Below are 16353 nucleotides of genomic sequence, written 5' to 3' on the forward strand. Positions count from 1 at the left end.
AGCATTTGTTTTAGGTGTTATTTTTTTTTCGGTTGATATTCTGTCTCTATAATTTAGAACACACCTATGATAATTACAGACCCTTCATTTCTTTGTAAGTTGGCAAACGTACAAAATCTACCAAATAATTTTCTCCACTGTATGTAACGTGATTTTTTTTTTTTTTAAGAAATTTGCAGAGATTTCAAACCTCTTTCACGTTGTCATTATAGGGTATTGTTTGTAGAATTTGAGGAAAATAATAAATTTAATCAATTTTGGAATAAGGCTGTACTGTAACATAAAATGTGGAAAAAGTAAAGCGATGTGAATACTTTCTGAATGAACTGTAGTTGACTTGTTTACCAATTGGAGAAAAGCATAAGCCCATAGCTATATTAGGTTAGGAGTAAGATTGTTGTAACTTTAAACAACTTTCCAGAAAATAATAAAAAACGTTTTTGTTTTTTTTAATGCAGCTTAGAAAAACAAAAGCATCCTACTTTACAAACATAGAATGATCTTTCACATGTATAATTTTCAAAAGTATACTTAACAGAATTAAACTGAAAAAAAAGTATCCATACCTTTGATACAAAACAAACAAAATTAAAAAGATCACAAAACTGAAAAAATATACAGATGTGTATCACCTAATGCCCTATATAAACAAGGCATGTCATGAACAATAAAACTGACAGATATAAACATGTGAGTATGTTTAACGCTTTATATAATCAAAGCATGCGGTTAACGAGTTTACAATAGTTTTGCAATTTACTTTGACCAGTTTTCAGATTCCAAGGACTTAATTATGTTCAAAGAAACTGACCAAACTACTCTATAAAAAGGCATAAGTAGCATGCATTCACCTTCCTTTGGGTCCCCTGCCGGCCTTCCCAAGATTCTTGTGCAATATTTAATTTGCTGAGAAAGCAACAGAGCTTGAGCCTACCAACTGGTCACTCAACTACCAGAGGATGCATTGTGGGAAGGCTGGGTAACAGTCACGTGTTTCCCTATACCTGAAGTACCAGGTATTTCTCAGGGGAGCCAGATGCAGACAGGACAGTCAGGGGAGAGTAGAAGGTATACATATGCAAGTTGTGCTCCACGGAGTAGAGTGAACCCGTAACTTTGCCTAGTGTGGGTTTACTATGAATGTCATGCATATTATGTAATAAAACATATTTGTTGAATATTTGTGAGTATACCTATCATACGGCAACATGATGCAGAATTATTTAAGAATGAATGCTCCTAATGAAGCACCTCAATCTCCTCATCTGACTCTGAGGACAGGTCAGGCCATACACCTTCTGCAATCCAAATCACTGGACTGCTCCCACCCACATCCACATCAGAAGATGGAGAGGGCATGTTCAGCATCTGCTCAAGGAGTTCTTCCAGCTGATTCATGTGTTCAACATTTTCACTGGCACTCGCAGTATCAGGATCTTTCACAATTTCCCAACTAGGGCCATTTTTAATTTTCCTTAGTTTAACCTTTTCTACTTCAAGAACTGAGGGAACCTTTGGGCAAGTCTGTATCTTCCCAGATTTGTCTGCAGTGCTACTAGGGAGACATTTCATGGTAGCTTCAGAATTACTAAAGCCAGCATGCCTCAATTCCACTCCTGCAATATTATCCTTGTGTACGTCTATCAGATCTGAATCTGCCCTGCTTAAATCTTCCAAATCTGAACATGTACGAGAATAACTTAAAGTAGAATCTGATATACCAACATATTCATCTTTATTGGCATCTTTGCTGTCCATCCCTATAAAGAAAACTGATCCCTCAGACTCTTCAGTTTCTTGTCCATTTTGAACTTTCTTATTCAACGGACTCCTTTTTAAATGCTTTGCAGATTGAGAATCATTGATATTTATTTGTATGCCCTTATCCATATGAGAGGCATCACATTGAACATTTGGCAATTCTGAGTTATTTAAACCGTCCTTTACCATAAATAGGCCTGTATTTGCACATGTGCGCTTTCCTGTATTCCCTGTATTTGATATATTAATCAAGTTGTCATTTAGCTTTCCACTGTGAGACATGGACACCGCACTTTCAGGTAAAACACCAAGTTTTTCTCCTCTGTTTAATTTTCTTCTTTTTGGATTCACATTTCCTGGTATTTCATGTATTTCTTGCTTTTCCTCCCCATACTCTTTGACCGGGTCTATAAAAATCTTAGGACTGCTTTTATTTTGTTCTGACACTGTGCTAAGATTGTTTTGGTTAGACAAAACATCAGGTGAATTATACAGCCTTTTCAGTCTGACTTTAATATGTGGTTCATCCTTTCCCAAACTGTCCTGCAAATTCTGCTTACTTGGTATGGTTTGTTCCAAACTCTGTCTGGAAGCTATGTTATCTGGTATATCAGGGCTAGGTGATTCATGGTTTACACTGCCCTGCACAAATGGTTTATCATCTTCATGTATACAAACTTCATCATTTATTAACCTTATTCCATTATGTTGCAAATCATTCTCAACCTGGTGAGTTTGTTTTCTGCTACTAAGGCAACCCCTATTTAGTTTTCTACCAGTCTCAGGTCTTACAATTCTACCCCCCTCCAACTTCAAGTTCTCCAGCACCGGTATCCTTAATTTTTGTGCTATTTTGAGAACGTCATAGGCATCGGCTGGAGCAACTTCCAATTCAGAAGTATACATGTAGCGTACAAGGGGAAGCAGGTAGTTGTTGGGGATTCCACTGAGATTTAGAATACGCCTATTGCATAATACTCGTCCCTCAGAATCAGCTATTGCAGCTGACATATCAACAGGACATCGGAGAAGTTTGGCTAGATATGGACTGCAGGCTGCAATTACACAAGAGTGGACAGGAAGACCGTCACCTACAGAAAACAAAAACAAAAAAACATTTTTTATTAAAACTCTTAAGAAAACACATCAATTTCATACAAATCAATCCTATTAAAATTACATTAAATTGTACATAAATCGAATAACTTTGTGATAATGCCCACATATACATAAAGCCCATGCAAAACCTGGTTTAGGAAAGAAAAAACCTCCATGGAGCCCAGCGGAGGTCTGAACACTTGGAACTCCTAGTCAAACTCCTATCCTTCCACTACTTGGACATCTTTTGCCTGACCAACCTGACTCACAAAGCAAATTTAATAGATCCAAGATTACTGGCGCATGAAAAAAAAAAAAAACGTGGATTTCCTTAAGCATCACCCATTCTTTAGAAAACTACTGGTGTCCAGCATACAGTGTCAAATTAGGCCCAGAGTAGAAAACCCATTTCATACTGTAGGTTTTCACAGAAGGGAAAACCGCTCCAAGTATCAGTATCTTGTCCAGCCTTTGGTCTAAAATAATTGATTGGTATGAGTGTCTTGCGTGGAGCTCCAGCTAATCAGCAGTGGGAGTTCTGAATAGACATAAAATTTAAAAGCAAAGAGGTTTTCTATCTCTTAAACATGTTATTTTAACTCTCAGAGGTTTCTGTAGCACTTGGTTCATCATATTTTCAACTTGGTACAGACATGGCTAATAATATCGAGTTAGCCCAAGACGTTCAACATTTTGGAAAGGATCACTTCATCTTTTGGAGCCTTAAAAAGAGCATCACCACCTCTTTAGATGCAGAAGCTCCAGAGATTGTTAGACAGCGAGTCTCGCATCTATCACATGATCTGGCTTACTTCCTTCAAGGTTGCATATCTCCCGTTGCTTCCATGGTGGTTAAAGTAGGCCACAGGAGGGACATTGTCTGACTGCACCCCGATTGAGTTTCCTTGCAGAAGGCGATTACAGTGTTGCAGAGCCATCTTTAATACTATGAGCTCCAGCATTTAAATGTTGTGCTTGGCTTCTGCCGATGACCAATGTGAGGTACTGGAACACTCATCCCCAGTTTAAAAGACTCATCTGGTATGAGTAACAATTTTGAATAGAATTCTTTGAACCTGTTTTGTGGCAGTACTGGCACAATTAATCCCTGGTACATAAGGTCCTTAACCAGTTGCCACCCGTCCACGATCAAATGACGGCGGGATGGGGCGACTCTTGTTCTGGATGACGGCGTCCCAGAACGGCCTCTCTTGCGAGCCCGCTAGGACACGGCGCCACCCCGATCTCTGTAAAGAACCATGCCGCGGCTGTTTAACTGTGTGATTGACTGTGTCCAGTCACAGCCAGTCACATGTAAACACGGAGATGCCAGTGATTGGTGCTCCTCGCCTCACACTGACAGAGTATGAGGTAAGGAGAGGCGATCAGCAGCATCTCCACGCAGGGGGATATCTAGGCATGTAATCAGGGCACTGATCAGTGCCCTGATTACTATATAATGTCAACAGTGTCACCAATCAGTGCGCATTAGTGATGCCAGTCAGTACTGGCTATCAGTGCTGCCCATAAATGCCCTTCACTGCTGTCCATCAATGCCCAGTGCGACCCATCAGTGCCACCTATCCATGCCCACCAGTGACGTCTATTAGTGCCCATTAGTGCAACCCAACAGTGCTATATCAGTGTCACCCATCAGTGTGGCATATTAGTGCCACCTAATCAGTGCCCATAAGTGCTACCTCATCAATGCCCACCTCATCGGCACACATCAGTGAAGGAGAAAAATTACTTTGTTTCGTTAAGTAAATTTTGTAACCAAGTAGAAAAAAAAAAAAAAATCTCAAAATGTATTTATTTTTTCAGCCCAGCAATGATTAACCGGTTCCGGATCAGCCACTGCCTGCACTGTGGCAGGTTGGTCCGGCTGAGCGAAATCACGTTACTATATGTGATGCACGCAGCTGGCTGGGAGGTGTGCGCGTGCCCCCCCCGCCGATCGGATTCAATCAGGAGCTGGGATGTGGCCTGGACCTGGTGATGGCTCCTGACGAATGATATCCTTCTCCTGTCATGTAACTGTAAAAAACACTGACAGGGAAAGTGAAGTCATCTCTCCTCGTTCAGTCTTTTCATTCCAGACCGAGAGGAGAGAGCATCAAACAGTGAGTTGCACCAAAACTATACTGACACTAGGTCACGTAGGCACACAATTCACCCTACCCCCAGTTAACCCCTTCACCGCCTGTAACTGTCACCCAGTACAGCAATCATATTTTTTTTTGATAGCTGTACTAGTGTCATTAGTGACAAAAATCTGTGTTAAGGTAATTAGTCTTAGGCCCAGATAGGTCTAAGGACCCCCCCAATAAAGGGTTAACCCCTTGATTATCCCGTCACCTGTGATCACAGTATAAGTGTCCTGGGTGACGCAGTTTAGCTAGCTTATTTTTTATAGTGTCAGGGCACCTGTCATATTTTACTCAATAAAGGTTTAACCCCCTGATCACCTGACCGGTGATATCAGTTAGGTTTTAGCACCAGATAGGGTCTGCGTTGCCCCAGGCAGCGTCAATTAGTGCCAGTACCGCTAACAGCCACGCACGCACCATATGCCCCCCTTAGTAGTATAGCGTCTGAACGAATCAATATCTGATCAGATCTATACTAGTGTCCCCATCAGTTTAGGGTTCCCAAAAATGCAGTCTTAGCAGGATCAGCCCAGATACCTGCTAGCACCTGTGTTTAGCCCCTCTGCCCAGCCCAGTCCACCCAAGTGCAGTATCATTCGATCAATGTCACTTACAAAACACATACAAACTGCAGAGTCCGGCCTGATCCCTGCAAACACTAACAGTTTTTTGGTAACGTTTGAAACAGTCACTAACAGTCAGGAGCTTTTTTTTTTTTTTACCTGTGAGTCTCACTAGTGTACCAGTAAAATTAGAGACCAAAATGTCAAATCGAAGGTGCACTAGTAAAGAGGCCTACACGTTTCTGAGCATGACAGATAGTGAAGAAGTCACTCGTCTGTCAGATTCAGGCTCAGAATACGATCCTGTAGATGACAGCGGCACCCTGACAGATAGCTCTGACGATGGAGTTGTGGTCCCTGTCAAGGTCAGGCGTACCAGATCCCGATCTTCTTCTGCTGTCGAGGTGCAAGAACCGCAAGTCCCTCATATGGAGCAGAGAACCAGTACTAGCGCAGTTATTCCTTCTGGTGACCTGGCAAGCACCAGCGGCCTAGTACATCCTGGTCCAGTGGCGGCTGGTGCTCCAAATTTTTGGGAGGGCGCAAACAAACAAAAAACAAAACAAAAAACGCATCCACTGTGCCATCAAACACTGCCAGGTGTCCACTGGTGACCAGGTCAGGGACTGTTTACTGTGACGTGCTGTGTATATAGTGGGGGAGGGGGTCTCTTAGCATGCAGTCAGCGTCCTCCCATGTCTCCGTGTAGCACACACAGGCAGACATGTACATCCCCCCCCCTCCTAAGGACTTGTTCACGGCCCCCTCACAGCCAGGTATGAATCTTCCAGCACAGACACACATTCCAAGCAGGGAGGTTGGGGGAGTGGAGAAAGTAAGACAGTAACACAGACACAGTGCACTTGTTCCCCGATCCCTTACTCTCAGAGTCTGGGGCTGGCCATTACACACTTACTGTGATCCATGACATCCGCTGCTGCTGGCCGTTCCATACACTCACTGTGATCGTGAGTGACATCCACTGCTGCTGGCTGCTCTAGGGGAATTCAGTCCCATGTTGTGAAGAGTCACCGATCCCCAGGGAGGTGAATAAGCTCTAGTCCGATTCTGCAAGATACCGACAACAGGCCCCCTTACTGTCTACAGCACACTAGCGCAGTGAGCGGGGAAACCGAAAGTGGTGAATCAAAAAGCACTGCCCACCATCCTCCATCCCTGCCAATAGGAATAATGCACTAGAGGACAGAGACAAATCACTGTAGAGTGGGGAGTGTTTAGGGTGCATCGAGTGCGCCCCACACACGCCCTGCACACGAGCAAATCGCCTTCCCAGCTTGCAATCAGCTGATTGCAGGCTGGGAAGCTTCCCATAGACCGTCGCATGTCCGGCGCCTGGTCACTCTTAAAGGGACTTTTTTATTTTTTTAACAGCTTGGGGGGGGGGGGGGGGGTGGCCACTGTCCTGGTCATACATCCAGCACTGTAGTAACACTTGGTGACGTGGCGAGTCCCATAAGTGCAGTTCAAGGAAGTGGCAAGCATGAGTAGTGTCCCGCTGCCACCAAGAAGAAAACACAGGCCCCTCAAGCTCATAGTGCCCTTCCTGCTGCATTCGCCAATCCTAATTGGGAACCCACCACTTATGCAGCACCCGTACTTGCTCCAGTCACTGGCCAACCCGGAATTCAGGTGAAAACAGTTGATTTTACGTCACTTGATTTTTATTCACTGTTTTTCAATGAAGATCTCTATAGATCTATTGTGGACCAAACCAATTTGTATGCTGGTCAATTCATCACCGCTAATCCCCAGTTGACCCTTGCCAGAGATTGGAGACTTTACGGTTTCCAAATTTAAGACCTTTCTGGGCCTATCCCTCCTCATGGGCATAACCAAGGATTGAGTTGTGGTCATATTGACTGACCCAATTCACCATACGCCCGTGTTCTCTGCCACCATGACCAGGACAGGATACGAGCAGATCTTACAGTTCATGCACTTCAGCAACAATGAATTCTGTCGTCCTCAGGGTGACCCTGGATTTGATCAGATGCTCTACAAAATTCGGCCCCTCGTAAACCACATCAACCAACGTTTTGCAGCCTTGTTTACTTCAGATCAAGTTGGCTGCATTGATGAGTCCCTGATTACATTTTCTGGCCGCTTGCCTATCAAACAGCATCTTCCCAGCAACGGTGCCAGATACGGGGTCAAGATATATAAGCTCTGTGACAGGGCCACAGGCTATACATATAGTTTTATGGTTTTACGAGGGAAGAGTCACGTAGAGCTGGAGAACTGCCCCGATTACATAGGGAGGGCTGGTAAGATAGTGTGGGACTTGGTGTCACCCTTATTCGGAAAGTGGTACCACTTGTATATGGACAATTATTACACGAGCGTGCCAGCTGTTTGATTATGGAATTGGCTCATGTGGCACCATGCGATCTAAGGGCTTCGCCCAAAGGCTTGTAGAATCCAGACTTAGACGGGGGGGGGGGGGGGAGAGAGAGCCTGCTTGAAGTGTAATAATTTGTTAGCAGTGAAGTGCAGGGATTCCTGAAATGTTTTTGTTCTGTCCTCGCTTTACGCAGACACAGCAGTCCAAATTCCTACGGCGACTGGTGTTGTGGAGAAACCCCTCTGTGTCCACAAATACAACCTTAAAATAGGAGGGGTGGACCTCAACGACCAGTTTTTGGCACTGTACCTAACTGCCCGTAAGGCAAGACGATTGGTACAAAAAAGTGTCTGTTAACTCGATTGGCTTCCTCAAATTCCAGGAAGAGATCATCAGAGCCCTTCTGTTTCCAGATGGTGCCTTGCCCAACTTCCCAATCCAAATGCAGTGAGCTGGCTCCATGAGAGGAATTTTCCTTTCGTCCTCCCTGATACCCCTACCCAAAGAAACACCCAAAAAAGATGTCGTGTCTGCAGCAAACGCGGATTTAGGCGTGACACGCGCTTTTATTGTCCCTCCTGTCTTGACCAACCTGATCTCTGCATTGGGGAATGTTTCAAATGCTACCACACACAGTGGAGTTTTAGAGTAGGGTACAGCACCACACAGTTCTAGGTACACTAACACAGGGTCTCGAAAGATGTGATGGCCATCACATTTTGAGAGACCCTAATCTGCAACGTTCAGCTTACAGTTTTTATAAAAAGTGAAACTTTTTTATATTATAATTATATATATATATATTAAAATAAAAATCCAAAAATAGTTGTGGTTGTATTTTTCTCCTCCTCTCGCCCTATCTCTTATGTTCGCTCACTATTGTTCTATATCTATCGTTCTCTATTTTTACTATGTTTTATTGTATTTGCTTTGCAGGTATGGTATGTTATACTGTAATGTTTGTTTTATTGTTAACCATCATTTGCTTAGCAGATACGCCATTCAGCTGCAACACGCTCAAATCTGCAAAATGCTCAACATGACTCTCAGCAGATAGCTTGGGGTGTCTACTTTCCAAAATCGGGTATTTTGTGGGGAGTTTTGTGCTAACTGGGCATTTCATGGCCTCCGAAACTGTGATAGGCAGTGAGGAGTGAAATCAAAAATGTACACCCTTAAAAGTCTGAAGGTGGTGATTGGTTTTCTGGGTCCTGTACTCGGTTAGACTGCCAAAATATTCCACACATGGTATCCCCGTAAGCAGAAGAAGCAGAATGTATTTTGGGGTGTAATTCCACTCATTTCATGGCCTCCGAAACTGTGATAGGTAGTGAGGAAGTGAAATCACCATTTTACGCTCTTAAAAAGCCTGAAGGCGGTGATTGGTTTCTGGGGTCCTGTACACGGCTAGTCTCCCAAAAAGTCTCATACATGTGGTATCCCTGTACTCAGGAGAAGCAGCAGAATGTATTTGCGGTGGAATTTCACATCTGCCCATGGCATGTTTGAGCAATAGATCATTTAGTGACAACTTTGTGCAAAAAAAAAACCAAAAAAAAAAACCAAATTTTAATATTCCCGCAACTTGTGACAAAATATAAAATATTCCATGGACTCACCATGCCTCTCATCAAATAGCTTGGGGTGTATACTTTCCAAAATGGGGTCATTTGGGGGGGCTTGTGCCATCTCTGCATTTTATGGCCTTCAAAACTGATCGGTAGTAAAGAGTGAAATCAGACATTTACACCCTTACAAATCCTGAAGGCAGTGATTGTTTTTTGGGGTCCTGTATGCAGCTAGGCTCCCAAAAAGTCTCACACGACGTATCCCCATACTCAGGAGAAGCAGAAGAATGTATTTTGGGGTGTAATGCCACATATGCCATGTGTGAGCAATATATCATTTAATGACAACTTTTTTTTTTTTCAATAAAATATTCAATGGGCTCAACATATCTCTCAGCAATTTTCTTGGGTGTCTACTTTCCAAAATTGGGTCCTTTTGTAGGGGGGGGGGGGTTGTACTGCCTTGGCATTTTAGCACCCAATTTGTAGACGCTATAACTTTTGCACAAACCAATAAAATATACGCCTATTGACTTTTTTACCAAAAATATGTGTTTGAATACATTTTGGCCTAAATGTATGACTAAAATTGAGGGTTTTTTTTTTACAAAAAGTAGAAAATATTTTTTATTTTTTTTCCATTTATGCCAAAAAAAAAAAATCTAAATCGCAGAGGCAATCAAATGCCATCAAAAGAAAGCTCTATTTGTGGGGAAAAAAGGACGCAAGTTTTGTTTGAGTATAACATTGCATGACCACGCAATTACCAGTTAAGTGGTTAACAACCAGCCCATAGCTGAATGCCGGCTACAGGGCGGTTGCTTAACTCAGGGAGGACGTACATTGACGTCCTCCCATAATTCCACTCTCACGTGCCCCCTGGGGCACGCACTCGAGAACATCGTGGCCGTTTACCATGTGATCGCTCCGTCAAATTGCCGGAACGATCACTTGTAAACAAACCGGCGTCATGTCATGACGCTGGTTCCTCCCTCCCCGATCGGTACAGTGGAGGGGAGAGATCGGTGTCAGCAGCACTGTGGGCTGGATCTGTAGTGCCCACAGCGCTGCTCACCGACAATTAACAGTGCAATGCCCAGCCAATACGCTGCAATACCCAGCCATACCCGGTGATACCCTGCAATATCCAGCCATACCCGGTGATACCCAGCAATACCCGGCCATGCTCAGCCATACCCTGCAATACCCAGCCATACTCGGCCTCTGTATGTGGCCAGGCTGTGGAAGTCTCACACATGAAGTATCGCCATACTCAGGAGTAGGAGAATCTATTTTGTTATGTACATGCTATGTGTTAGAAATATTGTATAAATGGACAACTTTTTTTTTTTTTTTAAACACAATCGCATTTTAACCACTTCCCGCCCGCTGGCCGTCATAGGACATCCTTGAGTTCGTGGGGGGATATCTGAATGATTCCTGCAGCTACAGGCATCATTCAGATATCAGCCGGTGATTCCCTACACAATAAGAAAGATCATAGCGGCTGTTCCGCTGCTTGATCGTTCTTACGGGAGGCAAGAGGGGACATCCCCCCCCCCCCCCCACTCCGGTGCTTCTACTGACTCACCGCTATGATCGAAGCCAGAAACTTTTTTTTTATTTATTTTTTTATTTCAGGCTTCCCAGTCTAGAGGTGAGATGTGGGGTCTTATTGATCCCATATCTCACTGTAAAGAGGACCAGGACCTGTCATGCCATATTCCTATTACAAGGGATGTTTACATTCCTTGTAATAGGAATAAAAGTGATCAAAAAATTTTTTTTTGGGGGAAAAAAAGTGTCAAACTAAAATAAAGTAAAATGAACAATAGAAAATAAATATATTTTTTTAATGCACCCCTGTTCCCGTGTGCTCGCATGCAGAAGCGAACACATACTTAAGTCCCGCTCACATATGAAAACGGTGTTCAAAGCATACACGTGAGGTATCGCTGCGAACATTAGAACAAGAGCAATAATTTTTGCCCTAGACCTGACCTCCTCTCTAACTCAAAACATGTAACCAGTAAAAAAATTTAAAGCGTTGCCTATGGGGATTTTAAGTAGCGAAGTTTGGCGCCTTTCCACGAGCGTGTGCAATTTTGAAGGGTGACATGTTATGGATCTATTTACTTGGCGTAACTTCATCTTTCACATTATGCAAAAACATTGGGCTAACGTTAACGTTTTGTTTTTTTAAAGCACAAATTATTATTTATTTTTTTAAACACGTTCGAAAAATTTCTGTACAAATACTGTGCGAGATAAAAAGTTGCAATGACCGCCATTGTATTCTCTAGGGTCTTTGCTAAATAAAACACACATATAATGTTTTGGGGTTCCATGTAATTTTCTAGCAAATAAATAATGATTTTTACATGTAGGAGAGAAATGCCAGAATTGGCCTGGGTGCTCCAGAACACCTGATGGCGCTCCCTGCATGTTGGGTCTCTCTGTATGTGGCCATGCTGTGTAAAAATCTCACACATGTGGTATCGCCATACTCGGGAGTAAGAGCAGAATGTGTTTTGAGGTGCAATTTGTGGTATGCATATGCTGTGTGTGAGAAATAACCTGATATGACAATTTTGTGGAAAAAAAAATAAATCTTGATTTTTCAAAGAATTGTGGGAAAAAAAATTACAACTTCTAAAAACTCACCATGTCTCTTACTAAATACCTTGGAATGTCTTCTTTTCAAAAAGGGGTCATTTGGGGGGTATTTGTACTTTTCTGGCATGTTAGGGTCTCAAGAAATGAGATAGGCTGTTAGTACTTCAGGTGTGATCAGTTTTCAGATATTGGCACCATAGCTTGTGGGCTCTATAACTTTCACAAAGACCAAATAATATACACCAATTTGTACTAATTTTTTACCAAAGATATGTAGTAGCATAAATTTTGCCCAAAATTTATGAAGGAAAAAAAATAGGATTTTTAAAACAGCTTACCTGTAAAATCCTTTTCTTGGAGTACATCATAGGACACAGAGTCTCAAGTAATTACTTGGTGGGTTATAGGCCTACCTTCAGGTGTTGACACTGGTATAACCAATACAGGAAGTTGACTCCCCTATATAACCCCTCCTCCTTCCAGGAGTTCCTCAGTTTTTGTAGCCAAGCAATATAAGCAATATACTCTCACTCCATAATACAGAGGGGTGGGAGCTCTGTGTCCTATGATGTACTCCAAGAAAAGGATTTTACAGGTAAGCAGTTTTAAAAATCCTATTTTCTTTATCATACATTATAGGACACAGAGTATCAAGTAATTACTTGGTGGGATGTCCCATAGCAATGCTACTTGAGGGGAGGGAGACACAACCCGTAGGGTAACCCCCAGACCTGAGGACTTATGCTGCTGTCTGCAGCACACTGCGCCCGAAGACGATATCCTCTTTCCATCTTACATCTACTTGATAACATTTTGCAAATGTATGTACTGAAGACCAAGTTGCGGCCTTGCAGATCTGAGACATGGAGGCCTGGTGACACACACTGCCCAAGAAGCACCAACCGCTCTGGTGGAGTGCGCCTTAACTTGAAAAGGGGGAATCTTTCCCTTTAAACCATAAGTTTGCATTATAACTTGCCGAATCCACTTGGAGATAGTGGATTTCGACGCTGCATGTCCCTTCTTAGTACCCTAGGCAGGACAATATCTTTATTCAGATGAAAGCCTGAAACTACCTTTGGCAAAAAGCCTGGACGAGGGCGTAACACCACTCTGTCCTCATGAATAACCAAATATGGCTCTTTACAAGAAAGAGCAGCCAATTCTGACACCCTCCTTGCTGACGATATAGCAACTAAAAATACCAGCTTCCTTGGACTAAAGGAATATGCTGTAATGGTTCAAATGGCTGTTTTTGTAACACCGACAAAACTAGATTAAAATCCCAAGAGCTTAAAAGGAGATCTAACGGGCGGATTTATCCGCAGCACTCCTTGCATAAAACCCCAGACTAAAGAATGCATAGCAAGCGGTCTTTGAAACAAAATTTATAACGCTGAGACTTGACCCTTAATAGTACTCGGGCCAGCTTCATCTCTACGCCTAACTGTAGAAAGGCAAGAATTCTGCCTATAATATATCTCCGAGGGTGCCAACCCTTGGATTCACACCAGGAAACATAAGATTTCCAGACTCTATAATATATAGCTCTAGAAGCTGGCTTCCTAGCATTAATCAAAGTAGAGATAATTGACCTGGAAATCCCACGTTTCTTCAGAATGTGGGTCTCAATAGCCAAGCCATTAAATTTAGCTTTTGTAAAGTAGGATGGAATATAGGCCCCTGCGATAGCAGGTCTGGCCTTAGTGGAAGGGGCCAAGGGCCCTCCACTGTCATCTTTTTACGATCTCTGCGAACCATGACCTTCAGGGCCATGCTGGTGCTATCAGAATTACCGACTTTCTTTCCAGCTTGACCCTGGAAAGAAGCCGAGGCAGCAACCAGTTCAGGGAAAAGCATAGATCAGTGAGAACTGATCCCAGGGGGTCACCAACGCATCTGTTCTGTACGCGAGTGGGTCCCTTTTCTTGGACACAAAGTTGATTAGCTTTGTGTTGAATCTGGACGCTAGAAGGTCTACGTCCGGAGTCCTCCAATTTTGGCAAACAGCTCGAAACACTTTGGGATGAAGAGACCATTCCCCCGGGAATAGCTGCTGGCGACTTAGATAGTCCGCCTGCCAATTTTCTACTCCTGGAATGAAAACTGCAGATGGGCGGAAGAGAATGTCCCCTGCCCAAGTTAGAATCTGGTTCACCTCTCTCTGAGCTGAGAGACTTTTGGTGCCCCCTTGGTGATTGATATATGCCACGGCCGCGGCATTGTCGGATTGAATCCTGACAGGAAAATCCTTTAACCTGGAGGTCCAGGTCTTTAGGGCCAGATATACTGCCCGAATCTCTAGGATGTTGATGGCTAAGGTACCTTCGGTTCCTGACCATAGTCCCTGGACAGTGGTTTTCTCAAGTACTGCTCCCCAACCTGAAAGGCTTGCATCTGTTGTCACTACCTTCCAGATAATTTGGTCTGAAGGTTTTTACCTTCAGCAAGTTCCGGGATAGTAACCACCAACTGAGGCTCTGGGACACTCTTGGGGACAGCCGCATTGGCAAATCCAAAGTTTGATTCGTCTTGTTCCAAGCAGACAGGATACTGCTTTGAAACAGTCTCGAATGGAATTGGGCATAGAGAACTGCTTCGAATGAAGCTACCATCTTCCCTAACAATCTCATGCAAAGACGAATTGAAGGATTTTTTTCTTGACCTGATCATCCTCACTAGCTCCTGTATGGAGCTGATCTTTGCCGGAGGGCAAGAACACCCTCTTCTGGGCTGTATCTATGATCATGCCTAGATACTCCAGCCTCTTTAGTGGCTTCAAGGACTTTTTTAGGTTGAGAATCCAACCCAAACTTTCCAGGTAACTGCTTGAAACGGCTACACCCCGTCTTAGGTGAGCCACTTACCGGTCCTATTAACAATAGATTGTCTAAGTAAGCCAGGACAGTTATGCCCTGTGCCCTTAACCTGGCTAGAGGTGGGGCAAGTACCTTTGTGAATACCCAAGGTGCTGTAGCAAGGCCGAAGGGCAAGGCTACAAACTGAAAATGCTTCTTTTCTACCCCGAAACGCAGAAACCTCTGGTAAGGAGGGAATATAAGGACATGCAGATATGCATCTCTGTTGTCGATGGATGCCAGAAGTTCCCCTCCTTGTAGGATAGATACGACTGACTTGATTGACTCCATGCGAAAGGAGCGGATCCTCAGGAACCGATTTAGATTCCGTAGATCTAGAATTGGTCTGATATCTCCATTAGGCTTTGGCACCGTAAATAGGTTTGAGTAAAAACCCAAACCCTGCTCTTTGGGAATCTGCATGATCACCCCTTGAGCCAATAATCGGTCCAACGCTTGCAACAGGGATTGCTTTTTGGCTGGATCCCTCGGAATGTTTCATCTGAGAAAACGGGCCGATGGAAACGCTTGAAATTCTAGCTTGTATCCTAGAGATACAGTGGAGAGGGTCCATCTGTCCTGAATTTCCCTCTGCCAGACTTCTGAGAACTTCAGAAGTCTTCCCCCCACCTTGGTGAGGGGGGGTGCCTCTTCATGATGAGGCCTTGGTATTCCGCTTTGCAGACTTGCGGCCCCAGGTCCTCCTCTGTGCCTGGGTCTGACCCCGAGATCTTCCCGTGGGCTCCGATGGCAAAGGCCGTCGCCCCTGCCTAGAGGAGGATGCCCTTGGCGCTGGGGAAAGTCTGTTTAAACGAAGGACGTTTATATTTTCTTTTGACTGGTAAAAGAGTACTCTTTCCGCTGGAAATAGTCTGAATGTATTTATCCAAGCCCATCTCCAAAAAGGCGTTCTCCCTTAAAGGGGAACCCAGTTAGAAGATTTTTACAAGGCGTTTCAGCTGACCAACCCTTTAACCAAAGGGTCCTTCGCATGCGTACAAGTACAAGCGCCAGACATGGTGAATAGAGTCTTTTATAGCATCTATGGCAAAGCATAATGTTTTAGGTAGCTCAGCCAACTCCTGAGTTTGTTGTACAGGGAGCTCTTTGAGGGCATCTGTAAACTGGTCCTTTAAAAGGACTGACAGATGCCTATGGCTGCTATTGCAGGCTGAGTTACGGTCCCTGCTAAGGAAAAATAGTTTTTTTTTTAAATCTGTTGGATCATTAACCACTTCAGCCCCGGACCAATAAACACCCTAAGGACCAGAGGTCTTTTTACAATTTCGCACTGCACTGTTTTAACTGGTAATTGCGCGGTCATGCAATGTTGTACCCAAACGAAATTTGCGTCCTTTTCTTCCCACAAATAGAGCT

At 43.6% G+C, this 16353-nt stretch overlaps 1 protein-coding gene across 1 annotated transcript in view; it reads right to left on the reverse strand.

The window, feature by feature from the left end:
- Window positions 1-425: 425 nt before the first annotated feature.
- BTBD18 (BTB domain containing 18) overlaps window positions 426-16353 on the reverse strand; it is a 98574-nt gene continuing 82646 nt past the window's right edge. The window contains exon 3 of the mRNA XM_077463281.1: window positions 426-2852. Within this exon, the coding sequence (XP_077319407.1) occupies window positions 1240-2852 (1613 nt within the window). The 3' untranslated portion in view covers window positions 426-1239. The remainder of the gene's footprint in view (window positions 2853-16353) is intronic.

This window comes from Lithobates pipiens, unplaced genomic scaffold, assembly GCF_037356315.1.
Source record: "Lithobates pipiens isolate NorthernLeopardFrog02 unplaced genomic scaffold, aLitPip1_a1.2 Scaffold_3, whole genome shotgun sequence".
Classification (NCBI taxonomy): Eukaryota; Metazoa; Chordata; class Amphibia; order Anura; family Ranidae; genus Lithobates; species Lithobates pipiens.